Source organism: Antechinus flavipes, chromosome 3, assembly GCF_016432865.1.
Source record: "Antechinus flavipes isolate AdamAnt ecotype Samford, QLD, Australia chromosome 3, AdamAnt_v2, whole genome shotgun sequence".
Taxonomy (NCBI): Eukaryota; Metazoa; Chordata; class Mammalia; order Dasyuromorphia; family Dasyuridae; genus Antechinus; species Antechinus flavipes.
The window spans coordinates 324,729,899-324,755,376 of record NC_067400.1 but is presented as its reverse complement, the minus strand read 5'-3'; the positions used below and the strand labels follow the sequence as shown (position 1 = coordinate 324,755,376).

General features: G+C 37.3%; 1 protein-coding gene across 1 annotated transcript in view; it reads left to right on the top strand.

Annotated features, from left to right (window-relative positions):
• The window catches only part of SLCO2A1 (solute carrier organic anion transporter family member 2A1), a 146,101-nt gene that overhangs the window by 94,934 nt on the left and 25,689 nt on the right, over positions 1–25,478 (top strand). The window contains exons 4-9 of the mRNA XM_051985578.1: positions 3,937–4,161; positions 8,204–8,302; positions 11,940–12,076; positions 16,497–16,575; positions 17,587–17,751; positions 21,445–21,634. Of these exons, the coding sequence (XP_051841538.1) occupies positions 3,937–4,161; positions 8,204–8,302; positions 11,940–12,076; positions 16,497–16,575; positions 17,587–17,751; positions 21,445–21,634 (895 nt within the window). The remainder of the gene's footprint in view (positions 1–3,936; positions 4,162–8,203; positions 8,303–11,939; positions 12,077–16,496; positions 16,576–17,586; positions 17,752–21,444; positions 21,635–25,478) is intronic.

Below are 25,478 nucleotides of genomic sequence, written 5' to 3'. Positions count from 1 at the left end.
ATTCCTTTTAATGTTTCTTAATTATTTCTGGGTGGATGAGAAGGATTTGTCCCAACCTTATGCAGGCGGCTGAAGCAGATTCTATGGAGATCTTAGAGTTGGGTCCGGCATCAGAATGGCTGAGGTTAACCATTGCATCCTAGGCCATTGCTCCAGTGGTCTTAACTTTTGTCCTGCCACTGGGCTTTGATGCCTAGAAGAGAGCGAGAGACTGAAAATTTGTGCAGTTGTCCCTCATTTAAATCCAATTCACATGCAAGTCAGGAAGTCACCCCATGATGTCACTGATCCTCTTTGATAACAAAGGATGAACAACAGTTTCCTATTTATCTTCTCTATAGCTTGTTTGTACAGTTGACTTTATGTTGTCTCATTAGATTGTGCACTGCTTAGAAACAGGGACTTTTTCCTTTCTTTGTGTTCCTAGTGCTAGCACAGTGCCTGGTGCTTAATAAGTGCTTGCTCACTGACTATACCACTTTGATTTGGATTATAGTTATTCATATATGTGTGTGTGTGTGTGTGTGTGTGTGTATTTATATATATACACTCTATGAGGTGGAATGATATATATATATATATCATTCCACCTCATAGAGTGTAAGATATTTAAAGGCAGGGCCAATGTTTTATCCTCTACAGTGGTCAGTATGGTATTTTGATTACAGAGAGGGTTAAATCTATGCTAAAGAGATTCAAGATCATGCATATCTTCTTAGGATCCTAAGATTTAGAAAGAGGGTCAGCTAGTCCATCCCTCCCATTTTACAGATGACAAAACTAAGAGGAGCAAAATGATTTGTTCGCAGAAATAGACTTTTTTTTTTTTTACAAGTAATAGAGCTGGGGTTTAAATCTCAATCCTCTGTTTCTAAATTCTTTACCCTTTCAATTTTATCATGCTTCCTTCCTTTGGGAGACCTTATAAATGTGAATTAAATTGAACAGAATTGAATTAGATTTTAGTGAGTCGCCTTATGGAACAAGGAGTGATATGCCAGCCATTTCCATTGCAATGAAGAAAAACATTTTTTTTTTAAAGGGAAGGAAATGGAAACAAAAACTCCTAAAAGACCGTAGCCCAGAGGAGTACCATCAACAATGCTGATCATTTAAGATGGGATCAAATTAAAAACAGAGAGGCTAATGCAGCTATCTTCATTCAGGCCAGATTCCTGTCAGCTGTCAGAATGAGCCTTCAGGCTACACAGTTACTGCAAGAGTTACACACAAAGGGTCCTGTCTGAAATTTATTCTCAATTTCTTCATCTGTTAAGTTAGGGGGTTGTCTGAGATGATGTCCAAGGTCCCTTCCAGGGCTAACATTCCAAAGACCTTCTAAGGCCTTATGGACACAACTTAAACTCACTAACTCAAAGATGTAGATGCTCAGCCCCTTCTCTCTCTTGCTCACTCCTGTGACAGCTGGTCTGATGGAGCTAGAGAAAGAAAGTTCCAGGAAACTTGCATATATAGACACACATATATCATATTATATACATACTAAAATATGTGTATATGTATACCTGTGTGTATGTATGCATATACACACATATTATATAATATCATAATTCATACAAAAATATGTGTATGTATACCCATATACATACTTGAGCAATATATTTATATATGATTTAATATGAACTATAGATGTTTGCATACATACCCAGGGATATATGGTCTCCCTGACATCAGGGCTGGAGGATCTAGTCCCATTCCCCTATGGATCAAAGTCACTCACCAAACTATGCTCATGGTTCCTCCAAGATCCCACAAAACCGATAACTTAGAATGGAAAAGCCAAATGATAGGATCATAGACTTAGAACTGGAAAGGATCTGAGAAACCAAAATCCTCATTTTGCAGATGCAGAAGCTGAGGCCCAGGAATGTTAAATAACTTCCCTGACACCATGCACCATATTTACAACATCATAGGTGCTATATAAATACTTATTCCCTACTAATTCTTCTATTTAGCCTTATTCTACCTGATTGTAATTGTTGCATTTTGAGGGGAAAATCTTTTTTGGGTTTAGGGTTTTTTTATTTTTTATTATTAAAATTTTCACATACAAAGAATAAAAGAGTATTGTATATGAAACTTAAATCTCCATTTTTTAAAAAGTGTACAATAAGTTTAATGTGGGATTATCAATAGTCTTTTTTTTTTCTCTTTCCTTTTGAACCTCCTGTTCTCTTCTGTTTATTTATTAAATGTTTTGCTTATGTTTGATTGCTCATGATTCTATAAGAGGTTCCAGCTCCCTCTTTCTATCAAAGCAGAAGAATCCCAGTTTCTAAGACCTGTGGGCCATATGGTAGTCAGGCTGTATCTGAAGAGGCCATTTTCTGAGAGCAGTTTTGTATGTAGCTTCAGTTTCCTGAGTCAGACAAAAATGAAGACCTAGTGATGGAGCAGCAGTACACATGTTTCCTAATATTCTTCTTACATGAGTCAGTCTATCTGTGGGGTCTCTACATTATGCTAAATCCTGCAGTTTCATAACTTGATTTATGTTCCTAGAGATTTCAAATCTGACTACTGTATGAGAGTTTTAAACATTATTTCTATTTCATTAGATATTTCTCAATTATATGTAAAAAATTAAAATAATCCTTTTTTAAAATTTTTGAGTTCCAAATTTTCTCCTTCTCTTCCACCTCTTCTCAGTCCTTGAGAAAGCAAGCAATTTGATTTTGATTATTCATGTGAGGTCAAACAAAACATTTTTCCATATTAGCTATGTTGCAAAAGAAAACAAACAAAACAATAAAAATAAAGTTTTTTTTTAAAGTATGCGTCAATATGCATTCGGAGCTCATTGGTTCTCTGATAGCATTTTTCATCATGTGCCCTTTGGAATTGTCTTAGATCATTGTTATGATCAGAGAGCTTTTCATGGTTGATCATCATTACAACACTGATGTTACTATGTACAGTATTCTCCTGATTCTGCTCACTTTACTTGCCAAGAGTTCATAGAAATCTTTTCAGATTTTTCTGATCCTGCTCATCATTTCTTATAGAATAGCATTTTATCACAATCATACACCGCATCTTGTTTAGCTATAACCCAATCGATGGACATTTCTTCAATTTTCAAATGTTTAACAACAGAAAAATATTCCTTAAATATGTTTGTACAAATAGGTCCTTCTTTATTTTAAAAAATCTCTTTGGAATACAAACCATAGTGATATTGCTGGGCCAAAGGGTATGCACATTTTTATGTTTTTGGGCATAGTTCCAAATTGTTGTCCAACATAATTTGACTAACCACAACTCCACCAACAGTGCTTTAGTGTCCTAATTTTTCCACATTCCCTTTAATATTTGTCATTTTCCTTTTCTGTTATGTCAGTCAATTTGATAGGTGTGAGGTGGTATCTCAGAGTTTTTAAATGTGTAATCAATAGTGATTTAGAATATTTTTTCATGTGATTATTGGTAGTTTTGATTTCTTCTTCTGAAAACTGCCTCTTTGTGTCCTTTGTCCATTTATCAACTGGAGAATTTGACTTGGTTCCTATAAATTTAATTCCATTTGCTATATATTTAAAATGAGATTTTGGTCAGAAGAACTTGTATAAGTCATTAAAAAAATAATTATTATTTTTAATTTATCAAATATTTATTTTGTCTTCTCCCATCCCAATACCCTTCCTCCCCAAAGAAAAATAAAATCATTGAAATGAATATGTATAGTCAAGCAAAATAAAATCCCATATTGACCTTGCCTGCAAATATAACATGATTTATTAATAGTATGACTATTGCCTTTCTTTTGACCAAAGGAAGGACAACTAACAATTATTAGAATCTCTCTTCTTCAAGGAATAATATTTTGCTAATATGTTAGCAAAGGAGATACTACCAACTTTGAGGATAATTTGGTGGTGATGATAATGATGATTTGATGTGTTCTCATTGCAGCAAACACCAGTGAATCCCAGGACATCTGCTATAAGAATAAGCCGGATCTTGTTCCAAATAAGTGTCAGAATACTTTACGGGATTTCAAGAAGGAGACCAGTAGCATGTGGGGCATGATGGTAGTGGCTCAACTATTGGCTGGCATTGGGACCGTGCCCATTCAACCTTTTGGTATTTCCTATGTGGATGATTTTGCGGAACCAAATAACTCACCTTTATACATTTGTAAGTAATATCTGTGAAGAGAATAAGAGGGATCTCGGAATTTGAAGATGTTTGAATTTTGTCCTGCTAAGCTTTTAATCACCTTCACACTTTGTCTTTTGATAAGACATTTGCCAGATTTGCTGCCTCATCTGATATTTAGCCACCTGATAATGAGAGATCTTGGATAATTTGCCCAAAGGAACACTCCTTTGCCTATAGTAGGTCAGTAAAAGCTCAAGTAACCTATTTTAGCCTCAGTTACCCACCTGAAAAATGAGTATGCTATGCTAAATTATATCTCTGTAGTCTATTCTAGCTCTAAGGGTCTGTGAAACATGTCATCTGTGCTTACTTAGAGATAGGAAAGTAAACCTAAGGACCTCCTAAAAGGTTCCTTTCAGTGTCATGAGTTAGAAAACTCACAGGTGAGACTCCTCAGTGGCAGGGTCATGGTGCCATTTTGTCACCTCTTTCAGTCCTAGACTAGTCCAGCTTTGTGGAAATCCATGTCTTTTTCTTGCAAGTTCCATTACCATCTTAAAGACCTTGATGTAAGAGAGACAGACATGGAGGATAGAGCTGACCTTCAAGTCAGTAAGATCTGGGTTCAAGTTTTACCGATGAACAAACTGAATGCATGATCCTGAACTAGTCATTTAAATTCTTGGTGCTTCAACCACATCCTAAGACTATAAATTGGCTTGAACTCAGAGGGAGAATTTCTCACCAGAGTTTACTGTACCAATGAAATAAGTCTACTAAAAATAACCCTAAAAAGACTTTTATATGACCAGATAGCTGATATCTAACTGAAATACCAAATAAATATTCTTAATCTTTTCCCCTTTCCTTCTTTTTCCTTTCCCCTCATTCTCTCCCCATTCTGATCCTTTGTCCCAGGAGCTCACCTAATTCTCCACTGCTAAGGAGGGCAGATGCTAACCAGATTACTGTCATCACCATAATACAGACACATGAATTTATTCTATTGCCACCAGGGATGTGCCCATAGGGATCCTTGTGGTTTCTATTTCCCATCCACAAACTCCCTGCCTGGCCTTTTAAAAATGTCACAATGACTGTTCTCCCTGGCATTGGCTCCCCTTATTACATCAGAATGATTACATTTATATAATGAGAATTGGACTTGGGGATCAGCACCATGCTGGCAGCCAATCCCAGGGCGAGTTAAACCTTGTTCTCTATTTTGCTCTCTGAGAAACCATGGTGCCCATCCAAAGGAAGGAACAGAGAAGAATAAACAGCTTCAGGGGAAACTTTCCTAACTGTTCCTTCTTACTATTTCCCCCCTTTTTATTTGAAGAACAACAGATTGTGGGAGTCCAGCCCTAATGCTTAATGCTTTCAATGTCTGGAGCTAAATTGTCTTTTTCTCTATTCCTCACAACATTGTTTCTTCCCTTCATACCTTTGAACCAACTTTCCCAAATAACTAGAGTGCACTCTCTCCCAATCTCTGCCCTCGTGGAGTCTTTCTCATCCTTTGAGATTCAAGATACAAGATCAGAGATGCTATCTTGTACATGAAGCCTTTCTGATCTCCAATTACCAATGCTCTCCCTCAAACTACCTTTTTGTTAACTACTCTGTGTGTGTGTGTGTGTGTGTGTGTGTGTGTAAATAAGCAAATATATTAATTTAGTAACTTTGTATTTATTCTACATATGTATATGTATCTCTGTACATGAGATAGACACAAAATATAGATACAACAGACACACACACACATATGGGGGGAGAGAATCGATCAGAGTTATGTGACTTAAATCAGACAGCTAGGAAGTATCAAGTGTCTGAGACTGGATTTGAATTCACATCCTCCTGACTCCAGGGCTATGCTCTATTCAATGTTCCACCTAGCTATACCTCATATATATTTTTATGTCACTGTTTTGCCCATTAGAATGTAAGCATCTTGTAAGTGGGGATTGTTTCCTTGCACTTGTATCTCCTATGCTTCAGACAGTCTCTGGCATAGAGTAGGTACTTAATAATACCTGTTGGCTGATTGATTAATTGATGTGAAAAGATAATAGTCTATTTCAAACCCATCCAGCATTTATTAAAAACTTACTTTATACAAAGTATTTTGTGACATGCTCAACCTATATCAAATTGCTTGCTGACTTGGGGAAATTGAAGGGAGAGAGAGGGAGAAAAATTTGGGACACGACATTTTAACAAAGATGAACATTGAAAATTATCTTTGCATGTATTTGGAAAAATAAAATATGTTGTTGAAGCCATGCTCCATGTTGAAGCCTGGTCCCTAAGACTAGACATATCTAGCTATATAACAGCAGCAGTCCTTCATTTGGAGGAGGTGTGAGGTAGTGGATAGAGCACCAAATTTTAGAGTGGGGAGAACTATAAATTTCATATGAGACAATTTCTTAGACCAGTCGTTTGGGTCAAGTCATTCAATTCAACAAGTATTCATTAAGTACCATGTATCAAACCACTGTGCTAAGTGCTGGGGTAAAGAATGGCCAAAGACAGTCCCTGTCCTGTAAGTCCTGTAAGCTAGAGGAGTTTACAGTCTAATGGAGGAGATGATCTCCAAACAATTATTTATAAATTCAATATATACAGGAGAAACTAGAGATAATCAATAGAGGAAAAGAATTAGCATTAAAAAGAATTAGGAAAGTCTTCTTGTAGAAGACGGAATTTTTAGCTGAAACTTGAAAGAAGCCAAGAGGGAGAAAAAAGGAGACAGAATTCCAGGCATGGAGAAAACCAGCAAAAATGCCTGGAGATAGGAGATGGAGAGCCATGGTCAAGTTTCGGCCAGTAAACCAATGTCCCTAAATCTTAAGAACTTGAGGGATGTAAGGCATAAGGAGATATGAAACATAGAAAGAGATGCAGTTATGAAGGTCTTTAAAACCAAATAGAAGATTTAATATTTGACATTGGTAATAGAGAGACCAGAGCTTATTAAATAGGGTTTTAACTTCTTAGCATCTCAGTTTCCTCATCTTTAAAATAAGGAAACTACCTCAAATTTTTATAAGAAAGTCATATGTAAAATTTAAATCATTACATAAAAATGATGGATTTTTCTCACTCTGTCTAAAAATTAATATTGTTGTTCAGTTATTTTTCCAGTTATGGCCAACTCTCATGACTTTATTTGGGATTTTCTCGCAAAGATATTGGAGTATTTTTCTAACAGGATTAAGTGATTTATCCATTCACACAGTAAGCATCTGAGGTCAGATTTAAACTCAGGAAGATGAATCTTTCCTGACTCCAGGCCCAGCACTATTCTATATATTATACAGTAAACCTTTTAAACCACAACTGCCTCACTTGTCTGGCTTTAGGTGTGGGTCTGCCTTCAAGCAAGGAAAATGGACCACATGACCTCTTATGGTCTTATTTTCTCTTGGGATTCAATGGTAGAGGCATTATAGGTGACCAGAAGGGTAGTGAAAAGAATAGCATAGATTTGAATGTGGACAATATATCTGCTTGCGTGATATAGAAGCTAATAAGCAGTGATCCACAAAAATGCCACACTTTCCCCTGGCAACTTTTCCCCGGGTAAATAGTGATTAGTAACTTGGGTGGCCAAGTCTCCATAGCCAAAGAAAAATGGAGGGATAAATGAATGATTGAAAACAATTCTTTTACAAAGAACAATTTTGTTTTTTTGTAAATTTAAATCTTCAAAACAAAAGCAAATTTTTTTTCCTGATTTCAATTAGAGGTTAAGTTTGTTCTGCTTGGTTCTGGATGGCATAAATTTCAGGAAGGCAAATTTTAGCTCAACATATAGATTCATGGATAGTAAATCCTGCCCCGCTACTAGAAGCTGAACAATACCTACTTGGGAATGTTGTTGAGAAAGTCATGCTTCAGATAAAGGGCTAACTTTGATAGGTCCCTTCTAAAACTAAGAGCCCATTATTGTAATTGTTGATTAATTGCTTCTTTTTAGATGGAAGGGTTAAATTCTCATCCTGCTCTGCTCCCGCAGCAGATTGGATCTTTTTGTGAAACTGCTGATTTAACACATTTCTCTCATCTCCAGCAATTTTATTTGCCATTGCTGTGTTTGGACCAGCTTTTGGGTACCTGCTGGGGTCAGTGATGCTACAGATCTTTGTTGATTATGGAAGGATTGAACCAGGTGAGTATACTTCTGTATACACCAATCAACTGTAAAAGATTTCACTACACATTCACCATGGTCATACCTCCAAACTCCAAACAACATGAGCTATGATAATATTACTAGTAAATATTTATAGAGCTTTTAAAGATTTCAAATAACTATAGGCAAATAAATCATCGTATTTGATTCTTATAGCAATTCTTGGAGGAAGATGCTGTTATTACTTCCATTTTATAGATGAGGTTACCGAGCCTGGGAAAGGTTAAGTAGCCCAAAGTTACACAGCTAGTGATTATCTAAAGTAGTGTACAAACTCAGGTCTTAATGTTTCTAGTTCTTAAGGTTGAGATGTGATGCTTAAACCTTTTTCTTTCTTGCTGATTCCAAAATCAGCCCTCCAGCCATAACCCTGAGCTGCCTCTCCATTTAGATACTTTGGTAATTATGGAAGTAACCCCAAACCTCTCATGCTTCCCTCCTCCTTAAGTGGTACATATTAAATACTTCACAGCCCTGCAACCTTAATGAATCCTTCAATCTCTTTGAACCTCAAAATGGGTAAAATAAAATTTACATCACCTATCTCATAAGGTTGCTGAAAGACTCACATAAGAAATAACATTTATGTAGTATTTTAAGTTTTACAAGGGGCAGTTAGTTGTCATAGGATATAGATAATTGGTCTTGGAATCAAGAAGACTGGATTTAGGGAGTTCAAAGGAGAGAGGGAGATAGAGAGGGAAAGGGGAAGAGGGAAAGAAAAGAAGCAGGAAGGGAGAGAAGGAAGGAAAGGAGGTAGAGAGAGAGATGAAAGAAGAAGGGAAGGAGGGAGAGAAGGAAAAGGGGAAAGAAAGAAGGGGGTCCCCTGAGGGATTAACTGTGTGAGTTTGGGCAAGTCATTTAATCCTGTCTGCCTCAGTTTTATTATCTGTAGAATGGAGAGAAGGAAATGGCAAACCATTCCATTATCTTTGCCAAGAACATTCTAGAATGGGTCATGAAGAGTCAGACATAACTGAAATAACTGGATAACAATAAAAAGGTTTACAAAATGCTTTTCTAAACTTCATGACAACCCTGGGAGATAGATTCTATTATTACTCCCCCCCTCCCAACTTTACTGTTGAGTAAACTGAGGTAGACAGAGCCAAGTGACTTGACCAAGTTTACAGTGTCTGGGGTCACATTTGAATTCAGGTCTTCTTTCAGATTCAGTCCTCTGTCCAGTGATAGCTAGCTACCATAAGATAATGGATATAATGCCCTTTGTGTCTGGATGTAAAGTAGTAAGCATTCATGATGTGATACAAGCCAGGGAACGCAGTCATGTTTCTGAATTCTGAAAGCTTAGCCTGAAACAGGCCACATCAATGCAGACAGGACAGCCACAAACTCTAGATGGAGGTTGCTAGGAGCTGATGGATTTTATCCCCCCCAAAGGGGCTGTCAATCTCAGGACTGATTTGCCTAGTTATTATGAATCTACTGGACAGAGAGAAGTCAATCCCCTCCTGGGATTTAGAAGAGGATAAGTACCCAATCTATACAACCTCTTCAATTAACTGGTGCTTCCCTCATTTAGTCAGAAAGCCCCAGGCTCATTTCTCTTTGGGACTTGACAAGAAAAAGAATTGATCTCTGTAGAAAGCAGAGAAGTCAGGACCAAGGCTCCCTTTAGCTCAGCTAATGGATGAGATTTCTGAGACCCTCCCTTCTTTTTTTCCCTGTCTCTTCCTACCTCTTTCTTTCCTTCCTTCTCTCCCTCCTTGCTTTTTTTCTTTCCCTCTCCCCTCCCCTCTTTCTTTCCCTCTCTTCTTCTTTCTTTCCCTCTTTTCTCTCTACTTCCCTCCCTTCTTCCTTTTCTCTCTCTACTTCCCTCTTTCCTTCCTTCTCTCCCTCCCTGCTTCCTTCTTCTCCCTCTCCTCTTCTTCCTTTCTTTCCTTTTTTCCCCTCATTCCTTCTTTCTTTCCCTCACACCTTACTCCTTCCCTCTTTCTCTTCTTCCTTCCAAATTTCCCTCCCTTCTTCCTCTTTCCCTGTCTCTTTTTCCTCTCTCTTTCCTTCCTTCCTTCTCTTTGATTTCTGACAACTCTGCCTGATCTATTCACAACAGAGGTTTACACAGGCAGGACTAGGGTAACTGCAGTTTCAGACTGGTAAATTTGGCCAAGAAGGATACCCCAGGATCAGCCACCATCATTGCGTCTAGTGAGCATTGCAAAAACTCTTTCTTTAAAGAAGGGTGAAGGAAAAGGGAACTATTTAGTTGTCCACTTTCTCTGGCATCAGGAGGTGGATAAGAGAAGAATTCAGGTCTCTGGTCAGGATAAAGGAGACTACCCAGTGCTTCTGGAGAATGCTTAAGGCTGCTAGATAGCACAGTGAGTAGAGCACTGAGCCTGGGATTGTGAATAGAACATGAGTTCAAAACCAGCCTCAGATAGTGATTCTTGGTGTGACCCTGGACAAGTCACTTAACCTCAGTTTATTCACCTCTAAAATAGAGTTATTGTGAAGATAAAACGAAATCATATTTGTTATTAAAAAAAGATGGAACCTCTAAGGTTCCATCCAGGTCTAAATCTACTCTAAAGTAGGAACAACTGGGATCATAGATTCTCCTGGAAAGGATCCAAAAGGCCATCTATCCCAAACCTCTTGCTCTACTGCAGAGGAAGTGGACTTTATGGAGAATATATGATTCACTCAAGGTCATAGTTATAATATGTACCAGAAGGAGCATTTGAATTCAAAGCTCCAACCTTAGTGTTCTTTTTAGCTGTACTTTGTTACCTCCTCCCACAGCTTCATTTGTCTGGTTTAGTATAAATCTAGGAAATGGGGTTACTTTTCTCTTTTTCATGGATCCAAAAGAGTAACCTGAGGAGATTTGCAAGCCTTTGGGAGAGGGGTTTCTTTCCTAATAAGGTTGGAAACATGAGTGTCTGAAGTGGCAGAGTGGATAGAGTACGGTATTTGGAATCAAGATGGCCTGGGTTTGAATACTGCCTCAGTCCCTAGCTGGGTGATGTTGGGCAAGTCATTTAACTTCAGTTTCTTTATGTGTAAAACGAAGTAATAATAGCACCCACGTCACAGGGTTGTTGTAGGGACCAAATGAGTTACCACTATTAAAAGTATTTTACAGATCTTAAATATATAAATGTTAGTTACTTAAATATGTAAATATTAGTTACTTAATTATGTAAATGTTAGTTACTTAAATATATAAATGTAAGTTACTTAAATATATACATGTTATTTAAATATGTAAATGTTAGTCACTTAATTATAATATTAGTTACTTAAATATGTAAATGTTAGTCACTTAAATATGTAAATGGTAGTTGCTTAAATGTTAGTTACTTAAATCTAAATGCCATTTACTTAAATATGTAAATGTTAGTTACTTAATTATATTAGTTACTTAAGTATGTGTTAGTTACTTAAATATATGTTAATTGCTTAATATGCAAATGATAGTTACTTAAATATGTGTTAGTTACTTAAATATGCAAATGTTAGTTACTTATTTATGGGTTAATTACTTAAATATATAGCCATTAGTTGCTTAAATCTGTAAATGTGTGTTACTATTATAAACATCATCATCGTCATTGTTATTATTATTGTTACTATTACTTCTCTCTAGCTGCTGTGAATCTGAGCCCTAGAGATCCCCGATGGATTGGAGCCTGGTGGCTAGGTCTGCTCATTGCCTCAGGCTGTTTGGTCATCATATCTTTGCCATTTTTTTTCTTCCCACGAAACATGCTCAGAGGAGAGCAGGTAAGATTTTCAGTCACTGAAATGTCTCTGTCACTGTCTCTTCAAGGGATTGGTGGAGAATAATGGGAAAATTTAACAAGAGAACTTAGAACTGGTGGCCATCTGATCTTCTTCCATATCTCCACTCACTGATAAACCTCCTCTTTTTTCTTTCCCTTCATGAGAACGGATGACCTCTGCGAATTACCTGGTTTACAGTTCGGATAGCTTTTAACTGCAACACAGCAGAGACCCTCAGTGGTATAGTCATGGCCAAAGCTAGGTTGGTGCATGGCCTACTGATATGTGAAACAGTTAGAAACTGAGTTCATCACATCTCTTCTCTGATTTTCTCCCTTTCTATTCTTCTTCCCCACAAGACACACACACACACACACACACACACACACACACACACACACATCTAACCCTTCCCATCTTCCCAATAAGAAATTATGTTCAAGCGGAAATTATCTACCATGACACATCAGGGACATGAGAACCCAGGGGTACAGGAGTAAGGATATGGGACTGATTGCTTTGGAGGGAAAAACAAAAACAAAAATATCAATAATTTAGGGAGCAAAAAGCATAGAAGGTAGAAAGGTAAAGGAGGAGGAAAAGGAAATAACACTATCTACAAGAAGGAAGCTTGGAGAATTAGGAAATGGATGAATTTCTTTTGAAAATAAGTATTTATTGAATGGCCCTGGGTACTGTGGCAAATATAAAGGAAATATAAGCTATGGTCTAGTTGGGTAAATAAGATATAGACAAAACTAAAGAGAATAAATAGATATAAATGAACAACTATTAGGCAAAGTATAGTAAAAACATGTGTCCCATCCCAGACCATGAAACAGTTTAAATTTGTCACCTCTTTCCTCCTCACTAGCATCAAGTCTCTTTTTTTTTTCCAGTATCTATCTCTCCTTAAAAACCTATGTGTCTTGGTTTCTATTCTTTCAGAGCCCTGCTAAGTGAGAAGTTAGTTATTGGACTAGTTAGGGGCAGTAGGTGACCCAGTAGATAAAGTAGTAGGCAGAGCTGAGTTCAAATCAGCCTTAAATATTTACCAGCCATGTAATCCTGAGCAACTCAATTTCTCAGTTTGCGTCACTTTACTAATCTGTAAACCTGTAAAATGAAGATAATAATAGCTCCTACCTTCCAGGGTTGTAGCGAGGATAAAATGACTTAATAATTGTAAAGCTCTTAACATAGTTCCTGGCACAGAGTAGGCACTACATAGATGTTAACTGTTGTCAGTTTTCAGTATTCTCTGGAGTTTGGAGAAGTAATTGCATTATACAGCAATAGAAATAATACTGAACTAGGAGCCAGAAGATCTGAGTTCTCAGCCTTGCTTTGCCACTGGCTGTCTTATATGACCTTGGACAAGCCAACTCCTTTCTCTGGGTTGCAATTTTTTTCTGTGTAAAATGAGTAGAGCAAAACATTATGGATCATCTTTAAAGTCTTTTCCAGTCTCATTATAAACTAATTTAAGTTAAAATGTTAAGGACAGATGATTACAAAATGGTTTTTCCAATCTCAGAGAGGCAAGACCAATAAGAGGAAGAGATAGAATCATGAAAAGCCAGAATTGAAAGTGACCTCAAAGATCATCCATCTGGTCCAACATCTTCATTTTAGAGAGAAAAAAACAGAGGCATTGAAACATAGAGATCTTTGTCTTTGAGGCAAAGTGCCATCCATTATCTCTTAAACCATACCACACTGAAGACAGAGCTGACCCCTGGACATGGGGATAGCCTGGTAAGGTTAGTCAGGATTCCTTACTCAGATCAGAGTGATTAGCCAGACCGTAGACTGGAACTAGCACTGAAGTAATAGAGAAGGAAACATTCTAGAATCGTAAAATAACAAGTTTTTGTGGATTGGGTATAGGGAATTGTTAGCAAACGATCCTGCCTGGGGCACAGAAGTATTTTGGAGTAATTAGAGATGAGGTTGGAAAGAGAGAGTTAGTTGATGGGGAGGACCTTAAATCTCCATCTGAGTTTAAACTCTATTTTAAGCTACAGAGAACTCTTTAAGGTTCTTGAGAAGGGACAATATGATAAAAAATGACATTTGGAATAGATTACTTTGTCAGTATTATGTGATCTGTATTAGAGCTAAAGGAAATTGGAAACTGAAAGTTTAGTTATGGCCTTAATCCAGTCAGCACCGCGTCTGGCACATAGTAGGCACTAAATAACTGTTTATTGAATTAAATTGAATCCAACTATGATCTAATGAAGTCCTTATAGTGACTGGAAACATGGTGCAAGGGAGGAATCCAGGGGACATAGTGAAAGAATTGACAGGATTAATTAAGAACACTGGGGATAGAGAAGGGGGAGAATGATAACTCCAAGGGGTTAGGGCTGAGTGGATGAAGAAGAGGGAAGGGATTTTTTAAATAACTTTTTATTGACAGAACCCATGCCAGGGTAATTTTTTACAGCATTATCCCTTGCACTCACTTCTGTTCCGACTTTTCCCCTCCCTCCCTCCACCCCCTCCCCTAGATGGCAAGCAGACCTATATGTGTTAAATAGGTTACAGTATATCCTAGATACAATATATGTATGCAGAACTGAACAGTTCTCTTGTTGCACAGGGAGAATTAGATTCAGAAGGTAAAAATAACCTGGGAAGAAAAACAAAAATGCAAATAGTTTACATTCATTTCCCAGTGTTCTTTCTTTGGGTGTAGCTGTTTCTGTCCAGCATTGATCAATTGAAACTGAGTTAGGTCTCTTTGTCAAAGAAATCCACTTCCATCAGAATACATCCTCAAACAGTATCGTTGTTGAGGTATATAATGATCTCCCGGTTCTGCTCATTTCACTTAGCATCAATTCATGTAAGTCTCGCCAGTCCTCTCTGTATTCATCCTGCTGGTCATTCCTTACAGAACAATAATATTCCATAATATTCATATACCACAATTTACCCAACCATTCTCTAATTGATGGGCATCCATTAATTTTCCAGTTTCTAGCCACTACAAACAGGGCTGCCACAAACATTTTGGCACCTACAGGTCCCTTTCCCTTCTTTAGTATTTCTTTGGGATATATGCCCAGAAGTAACACTGCTGGATCAAAGGGTATGCACAGTTTGATAACTTTTTGGGCATAATTCCAAATTGCTCTCCAGAATGGCTGGATTCGTTCACAACTCCACCAACAATGCATCAGTGTCCCAGTTTTCCCGCATCCCCTCCAACATTCATCTTTATTTTTTCCTGTCATCTTAGCCAATCTGACAGGTGTGTAGTGGTATCTCAGAGTTGTCTTAATTTGCATTTCTCTGATCAATAATGATTTGGAACACTCTTTCATATGAGTGGTAATAGTTTCAATTTCATCATCTGAAAATTGTCTGTTCATATCCTTTGACCATTTATCAATTAGAGAATGGCTTGATTTCTTATAAATTAGAGTCAATTCTCTATATATTTTGGAAATGAGGCCTTTATCAGAACCTTTAACTGTGAAGATGTTTTCCCAGTGTGTTGCTTCCCTTCTAATCTTGTTTGCATTAGTTTTGTTTTGTACAAAGGCTTTTTAATTTGATATAATCAAAATTTTCTATTTGGTGATCAGTAATGGTCTCTAGTTCATCTTTGGTCACAAATTTCTTTCTCCTCCACAGGTCTGAGAGGTAAACTAGATGGAAGGGATTTTTTAGCAGGGAGGGAGGTTTCTAGGGATAAAAGACTGGAGAAAATGTAAAAGATCATGGCTAAAGAGTGGATTTGAGAGTCATCAATGAAGTTGATAATTAAAGCCATGTAGGTGGGCAACGAGAGTGGTAAGGAGAAAGTAGAGAGAAAGCCATCAATCATAGTTTCCAGTGAGATGAACGAGAGAGAGACAGACACGGAAAGAGACATACAGGAGAGAGAGAGAGAGAGAGAGAGAGAGAGAGAGAGAGAGAGAGAGAGAGAGAGAGAGAGAGAGAAAGAGAGAGAGAGAGATTGAGAACAAAGACTAAGATATAAGAGAGAATTCAAAATCAGTTCATTTAAAACACAGTATCACAGAAACTAAAGGATCATGGAATTATTCTTATGGAAAAGTGAAGCCATGAAAGATAGAAGAGAAATGGGCTGATGGGAGAGGCTATAACTGCAGTATAATAAAGCTGACTCTCATTGACTAAAGAGTTGATTGTTAAATTTGATTCATCAGCTTGGTGCCTTTTGTAACCAGAGTGAGGCATTAGAATTAGAATTTATTATTGTCATAATAAATATTAAGTGAAGTCAATCATCTATTAGAACTGCTGTTTATTTAAGGTGAACATCCTGGATGGCTGGGAAAAATAATATTTGGGGGCAGAGAAGCCCAATAATATCCCTATTTTAGGTAGGTAGCTCTGGAAGAGGTCAGCAGCCTTTAAAGACTTTCTCTTTGTTCATTAGATATCTACTGATGCAGCAGAAGAGATGAGGAAGATGGAGGAAATCAAGCACCAAGGCTCCCTGACAGATTTCATTAAACGTAAAAATCTCCCACTCTGTTTTCATTTTCTAATGCTTTTGGTGAAATGGCCTGGGATAGTGGAATGTGGGATGGTAGGATGATGGGGGTGGGGACATGAGAACTTATTGTTATAAATTGTGGTGGAATAGGTAAGGGCAGGTGGCCTGAAAATCTCCCTTGCTGTGGTAACCCAGCTTCCTAAACCAATATAGTCCATGTTGCTGAGGTAAAAGATTCTTTTCTGGAAGCTGTTTTAATTCCCTGGGAAAAATTTCTTCAATAAAGAACCAGGAGACCTAGGTTCAAGCCCAAACCTGCAGAGAAATTCAAATCCATCTGGCCTGTCAAAATGAGCTCAACCCATGCACCTCATACTATTTACCCTTCTGTTGCAAGGAGCAGCACTGTCTACTTAGCAGCTGAAGGACAGACAGCTCTGGTTCCATGGTTTCCACACCAGTTATTGATGCTATTTGTGTGTAGCCTAACTTCTTTTAAATCTAGCATAATTTTGGATGTGCTGAAAGATTTTCTAGTTTTAATTTTGGCTGAATCATTAAATTATTCTGTGTCTCAGTTTCCCTTCCTTGAAAATAAAACAGTCTGCCATTTTAAAGAAGTAATGGTATGTTCTATGGAAAATGGAATAAGTAGGATAAAATATTCTCTGCAGATTTTGGATTTTTGGTGGAAAAAAGCAGGATGGAGTCTGAGAATTCCATGATACAGGGAATTCCTGAAGAGAAAATTCCCTTCACCAATGCATCTCTCTACTCTCTAAGTTTTAGTCTTAGAGAGTTGCTGGGGACAAAGAGTTAAATTATATCTGCAGGGTCACACAACCAGAACGTGTCAAAACCAAGACTGGAACCCAGGTTCTTCTGACTTGAGGCCATCTAACAGAACATGCTGCCTCCCTCATCACAGCCCTATTGAAAAAACCTAGCCCAACAATAATAACACACTAAAAGTCCCCAAATGCTTCATTTGAGATATTAGGCCCTGCCATAAATGTATGTTTGTTCTCAGGGTTTCCACGCATTTTCATGAGACTGCTGATGAACCCCCTGTTTGTCTTGGTGGTCCTGACACAGTGTAGCTTCTCTTCAGTCATAGCCGGGCTCTCCACCTTCCTCAACAAATTCCTGGAAAAGCAGTATGGAGCCACTGCAGCCTATGCCAACTTTCTCATCGGTGAGTTATGAATAGTATGGCTCCGAGAACTGGGAAGTGGTCCTTGAGCCGAAGGGAAGGGCTCCAGAGCAAGAGACTGATAAAACACTGAAAATGTGAAATGCCACATTAAAGGAAAAAAAAATGAGGGTGAGAAACTTTTGAGAGGAAAGAACTATAAGTGGCTCTTTCCTTGTTAACAATCAGGAAAAGCCTGGGCGGGACAGACTCTGAGACCCCAACCCTTTCTAGTCAAAAACCCCAGTCGGAAAAGTTTCCTTTTCCTGTTGGGGAGGAGGTTATAAAGAGGCTTCCTCCCCCACTTCAGTGCCCTGAGAGAAGCTGGGCATATATTGGAATTCAGATGGCCTTCAAAGGGGTGTGACCATTGGAACAGTCACAAGGGAAGACAGAGTATAATTTAGAAATGGTAAAATATTGTTCACTTTTTATATCACTTTGACATTTCTTTTGTGATTTTAACAATTCCCTAACTTAACCAGCATTAAATATGATGAGTACTTCCATATACTAAGCAGAACAGAAAAATAAACTCATACATGAAGCCACAAATCTGATTTATGATTAGTTTGCTTTTCTTTCAAAGCAGATAATTCATTCAGCATGTTATCTCCAAAACTGTCCAGCTTTTCTATTTTCTACAGACCTTAATTCTGTTTTCTATGATGCATTTTTTAAAATGCCTCAATGACCATCTTCTCTTACATTTTTCCCTCATTTTGGTAACCTCATTGCTAACTTCCCATTTCATGCCCAGCTCCACCCTACCTCCCATTTGAAAGAAAGAGGGGAAAAAACCATCTTGTATCAGATAAGTATCAGTAAAGCAAAACATTGGCCATGTCTGAAAATATATAGAGAGATGTGGATACAGATCATTATACCTCTCTCTCAGGTGATAGGGAGCTAGTTTATAGAATCACCAGTCCTTTGCCATCATGGCTGATCTTTATATTGATCAGAGGTCTTAAGGCTTTCAATATTTTTTTCTTTTCAACATTTTCAATGTTGTTATTGTATAAATTGATCTCTAGGTTTCATTCATTTTATCCTGCATCAATTCAGGCCAGTCATCCGAGATTTTTTTTGAAACCCAGCCCTTTTATTTCTCACAGCAAAGTATATTCCATAATATCTATCTACTATAATTTATTTAGCAATTCCCCTCTTGACAGATACCTTTTAGTTTGCCACTGTGAAAAGAACAGTTTTAAATATATTTGTAAATAGAGCTCCTTCTCCTCTCCCTTTAATGCTTTTGGGGATATAGATTGGTAATGACATCACTGGGTCAAAGGGAAACCCATAACTTAGTGTAATTCCAAATTGCTTTCCAGAATAGCTAGCTCAAATGATCACTTCACTTATGTTGTATTAATATTCCTGTTTTTCTACAACTCCTCAAATGATTGTCATTTTTGCCAATTTGATGGTGGTAAGGTAGAAACTCAAAGTGGTCTTTGTTTGTATTTTTCTTATTATTAGTAATTCAACTAACCAATAAATATTTATTAAGCTCCTATTACATGCCAAGGCTTCTCTTAACACAGGGGTTACAAAGAGGCAAAAGACAGTCCCTACCTGTAAAAAATTTACAATCTGAAGAGGAAAATAAGATGCAAATATATACAAAGCATAGTATATACAGGATAAATAGTAAAAAAAAAAATAATAACAAGGGTAAGATGCTAGAATTTAAAAAGGTTATGAAAGACTTCCTTTTTAAAAATGGAATTTTAGTTGAAATTTAAAGGAAACCAGGGAAGTATTACTTTGGAGCATTTTTCATATCATTGTTGGTAGCTTGGATTTCTTCCTTTGAAAAACTGCCAGTTCATATGCTTTGACCATTTATCGACTGGAGAATGACATTTACTCTCCTACAGTTGAATCTGTTCCTTATATATCTTGGATATCAGAACTTTGTCAGAGAAATTTACTGCAAAGATTTTCCCTGCATTTTACCATTCCTCTTCTAATTTTAACTGCATTAGTTTTGTTTGTACAAAATCTTTTCTGTTTTATATAATAGAACTGCTCGCTTTCTTTGCCTCCCCAGAGATTCAAAACTGTCACAAAGCCAGTACTTCCAAAGACTAAAGAACACATTTGCCAACCAACAAGTCAAACAAATTCAATGGAGTCAAAAGACCAGATTCTGGGTTTCTCTTAGCTGCTCAGTAGCCATTTGACCAAATAGTTTCACCACTACATACTTGTCTGTATCTTCATCTGTAAGATGGAGGAGGTAGACTTTTAGATTTAGCTCTTGAAGAAATCTTGGAAGTTCTCAAATTCAACTACTTTGTTTTACAAATGAGAGGCCCAGATATAATAGATAGCTTTCCTAAGGGTCAAAACAAGAACCAGGACTTAAATTTAAAAAAAAAAAAGTGACTCTAATTAAAATAATTTGCATTATTAAATAGTACTCATATCTCGCTCTTTCTTTTGTCCTTGGAATTGATTGATTTCCACTTAGTATAGGTGGGAAGACAGCAGAATGATTCAAGAAAAAATCCCTGTCTTCTGGGAGCTTTCCATCTAAGGAATTGACAAGATGTATTTTACTGAATACCTACAAACAATGCAAATTTTTTTAAATGCAATAAATAATAACTTTAATTATTGTATAGACAACTGAACAAAAATCTCGTTCACTTGAAAGTTTCTGAAATAATTAGAGCAAGGGACATAGTTGTTATTTCTCTGACTCCTGTTCACCCCTGCCTTTATGTTCTGAGACTAAAGAACCCTCATATAGCAGCTAGGGTCAAATATTGAAGCTGAAACTTAAATTGTCTAGCCATAAAATGAGAAGACAGGATTCATGGGGAATATCTCTGATGTTGACAAAGATTGAAGGCAAAAGGAAAAGGGGACAGCAAGGGATGAGATGGATAGATGGTCTCATGGAAATGATGAACATGAATTTGGGCAGATTTTGAGACATAATGGAAGATAGGGCTGTTGTGATGGTCTATGGGATTGTGAAGAATTGGACACAACTGAATGATTGAACAAAATTTTAGTCCCTAGGAAAAGTTGAGTGAGGTGGTCATCACAACATTTGGAGCTGAAAGGATTCTTGAGGATAAGCTAGTCCAATATTCTTCATTTTACAGAAAGAAAACTGAAGCCCATAATGGTTAAGTGGTTTGCTCAAGGTGGTGTAACTAATCAGGGACAGAACGAGCTCTCCTGATTTCCTGACCAGTTCTTACCACTCCTACTAAACCCACTCTAATGTACCCTTTTTCAACCCTTTCCCACCCTTCCCAACCTTTCCTACTCAGGTTACAGAGATAAGCAGTAGAATAAGTTAAATTTCTCCAAGCTTTCAAGTGGCATTCCCAAGAAGGGCAACAGCAAATAGGAATGAATGGAACACTTTGCAGAAGTCCCCAATGGATTTTAGTCCCTATGACTAAATTACCACAAGGCACATTGGAGTCAGAAAAACCTGAATTTGAATCCTACCTCAGAAACTTATTAGCTCTATGTCTCTGGGCAAGCAAGTCATGTAGCCTCTCTGAATCTCAGTTTCTTCAATAGATACACTATGATTTCACTGTTATGGGAACTAATGGTCTTGATTCCAATTTCAGCTCCCCTGTCACTGCCACCTACCTCTTCTGTATTCATGTAAAAGTTATGATTATCAATATGATTATTTTTATTTCTCATTCACAGGGGCTGTGAATCTCCCAGCAGCTGCTTTGGGGATGCTGTTTGGGGGCATCCTTATGAAACGCTTTGTTTTCTCCATTCATACCATCCCCCGAGTGGCTACAATCATCCTCACCATCTCCATGATACTCTGCCTTCCCTTGTTCTTCATGGGTTGCTCCACACCACTCATTGAGGAGGTTAACACAAAAAGGTAATCTGGAGTCAGAGAGAAAGGAGAGCTAGAATCCAAGGACTATCTATTCTACTATCAAAGTAGTTTTTTAATCTTTCCCCTCTCTCTACCTTGGAGTGGAAAAAACAATGGAGGGTAGGAGATGTGGGTTTCAGCTCCAGTTCTTCTACTTCCTTGTTATGTGACCATGGGCATGTTACTTAACCAGGACAGATGTTTCCTCATCTGTAAAATGGGAGTAATAATGGTTTCCCTAACTACCTCAAGTTTTATTTTGAAGGAAGTATTTTGCAAACCTTAAATTTCTGTAAGAATGCAAATCATTATTATTATTATTTATAAATTTAAAATTGGGAAGGAATCTTAGAAGTCACTGAATCCAACTCCCTCATTTTATAGATGGGAAAATTGAGGTCCATTGTGGTCAGGTGATTTACTGAGATCATATACAGATGGTAAATTTATTATTCTTATTCGTTGTGTTTTTGTTGGGTAATTTTCAGTTGTGCTCAACTCTTTGTGACCCCATTTGGGTTTTTTTTGGCAAAGGTACTGGAGTGGTTTGCCATTTCCTTCTCTAACTCATTTTACAGATGAGGAAACTGAAGCAAACAAAGTTAAGTAACTTGCCCAGGGTCACACATTTTTTAACTGTCTGAGGCTGGATTTGAACTCAGGAAAAGGAGTCTTCCTGATTGCAGAGCCAGTGCTCTATCTACTGCGCTACTTTACAATACTTTTTTCTTTACTCTTTACTCTTTCCTTTTTCTTTCTCCTTTAGTCTCTAACTATAGGTTTGTAAGATGAGGAATGATCCATAAACAGAGTTAAAAAGCATCATAGTGCCCATAGTGGACTTCTAGCAGTTGATGTGACTGTTCTATTTTAAGATCAAAATGCCTGAAATTAATAAGCAGATTCCTGGGAAGCATCGACAAACAGAAACCAGGAAGTAATCTTTATTTAGTCTCAGTTCATCTGATGAGATAACTGAGTATTTGAGAAGAAATGTGACAAACAGCTTGAGAAAGGGCCAGAAAACATCAGTCACAGACACTCAATAAAAGCAGTAATCAAGTCAGCAAACACTATCAAGCATCAATTTATGTTCTGAGTTTAGTTAATGTTCCAAGTGATTTTCAGAGTGTGGTCTCCAATTGCTGTAGTCTTAGCAATCTTCAAGACCCTTTCTGAGGAATCTGTGTGAAGCTGAATTTTCCTTATAAACTTTAACCAAATTAGCATATAATAACAAACTGAATGTAGAAGCAGATAGGATAATTCAGCTATATTCTGTTTAAGATAAACATTAAAGAGATTCATAAAAAAATGTAAAACAATGTTATTCTTCTCATGGATCTTTGGGGAAAATATGTTTATTTTTCTTAAAAGTATGTTTCTATGTAATAGATTTGTTAGAATTTTAATGACTTAATATGTGAACATTTTAAAAAGTTCCTACTATAGGAAAATGTTGTTATAGTCCACACAAACAAAAGGTCCTTTCTAGATCAATTATCAATGATCTTTCTCAACCCAGAATCAGACTGATTTGTTTGGACCATATCAGTCTCTCAGAGTTTCTCTTTTCTGTAACCATATCATCTGAGCTCTATCAAGGTCAGCTTGTGCACTCTGGCACAGTCATTCAGCAGCTATTGAGCACTAATTTAGCACTTACTATGTCCCTCTTAGGGGCAGCTACATAAAGCAGTCGATAGAGTGTTGAACCTAGAGTCAGGAAGACCTGAATTCATGTCTATCCTAGCTGGGTGACCCTGAGTCCCAAATTTGTCACACTCTATCAGAGGTGAAGGGCAGCTAGGGATCATAGTGTATATAGCACTGGACCTGGAGTCAGGAAGATCCAGCTTCCTGAGTTCAAAGCTAGCCTCAGATACTTATTAGCTGTGTGGACAAGCCACTTAAACCTGTTTGCCTCAGTTTTCTCATCTGTTAAATGGCTGAAGAAGGAAATGAGATATACTTTATGCCTTTGCTAAGAAAATCCTGTAGTCATGTAGAGTATCCTCCCAACTGTCCCTCCTTCTTCCTAATTGCTAAATTCTTATCAGGCACAGGATTGTAGATTTAAAGTAGAAAGAGGTCTCAGAGACAATTTAATTTAAACTCTTTGTTTTACAGATGAGGAAAATGAGTTCAGGAAGGTTACATGACTTGCCCAAGGATGTACAAGTATTGTCACAGGCAGAATTTGAATCCAGGCCCTCTGACTCTAGAACCATTATTTTTTCCCCATTGTATATGAAGCCTAGTTCCAATGTGACCACTTTAGAAAATTTTCCTTAATATTTCCCTCTCTGAGACTGTTTTAACCTTTCCATTCTCAGTACTCATATTTGTTGCTATTCAGTCACTTCAGTTTTGTCTGACTCTATGCGACTTCATTTGGGGTTTTCTTGGGAAATGTACTGAAGTAGTTTGCCCTTTCCTTCACCATCTCATTTGACAGATGAGGAAACTGAGGCATACAGGATTAAGTGATTTGTACAGGATCACACACCTCTTAAGTGCCTTGAGGACAGATTTGAATTCAGGTCTTACTGATCCCAGGCTTGGTGCTCTATTCACTATGTCACCTAGCTGCCCAAGATTCATATAGCATGGGTTTTTTTCACTTTTCTTGCATATTTATATATTATTTTGCATTTTAATTATGTGCATATTGATCATAGCTCATTAAATAAATCACTGTTTTATCGAATGTGTTTATCTTAAGTGCCTAGCACAGTGTTCTGTATATACATGCTTATTGAGCTGAATTGAATATCTCCATTTCCATGAAATTTCATAAAATATTCCAATGAAATTTCCATGAAATATGAAAATCAGATTTCCATGGTAACCATTTGATTTGATATTGTCAAACTCAAATAGCAATGAATTACTATGGATTGCATTTTAACTTAGAAACCCACAAATTAATGTTATCTATAATTTCATTATAATTTTATTTATTTTATTAAACATTTTCTGATCATTTTTTGGGCAGTGAGATGGCACAATTGATAGAGTGCCAGACTTAAAGTCAGGAATATTCATGTAACTGAGTTCAAATCTGACCTCAGATACTTCCTAGCTGTGTAACCCTAGGCAAGTCACTTAACCCTGTTTGCCTCAGTTTCCTTCTCTGTCAAATGAAGTGGAGAAAGAAATGGAAAACCATTCTAGTATCTTTACCAAGAAAACTCCAAATAGGATCATGGAGAGTTGGACATGACTGAAAGAATTGGCTCACTGGGCAGTCACTGGGTGGGAATAGAAGGGAATATATTTTAGTCTTCAGACCTTGAGTTCAACACTGCTGATTTGATATTCCATACAAAAGATTAGGGAAATAGTTACAAAGCTATAAGTTCCTCTTAGGCTTTCTGGATCTACCTTCTTATTTAACATAGTAAGAAACTGAGGCTTAGAAAGGTTATAAGTGATTTGCCCAGGCTTGGACATTTAGCAAGCATCTGAGATAAGGTTTGAATCCAGCTTCTGTCATTCCTGAGACAATGCTCCTTCCAAACTGCCTCACTTATATTACATTGCCTAATTTAACAAGTATTCAACTGAGCATGTCTTTATTGAGGGCTTGCCATCTGCTCAGAGCCCTGTATTACAGCTTTACAGATGAATCCTTAGATTCATCCATGTCCTTGAGAAGAAGCAGTAGGAAAGATAAATGAATGTAATCAGAATTCTTCATTATTTATCCAGAATATTCCACTGCTTTTCACTGTTCCAAGTTCTTTTCCAGCCAAACTCTTGGGCTCTATAGTATGTTGTTACAAAGATGGCTTGGGTGTATCCCAACATTAATCCTGGGTTTCTTTAGATTCCTTTCACTGAG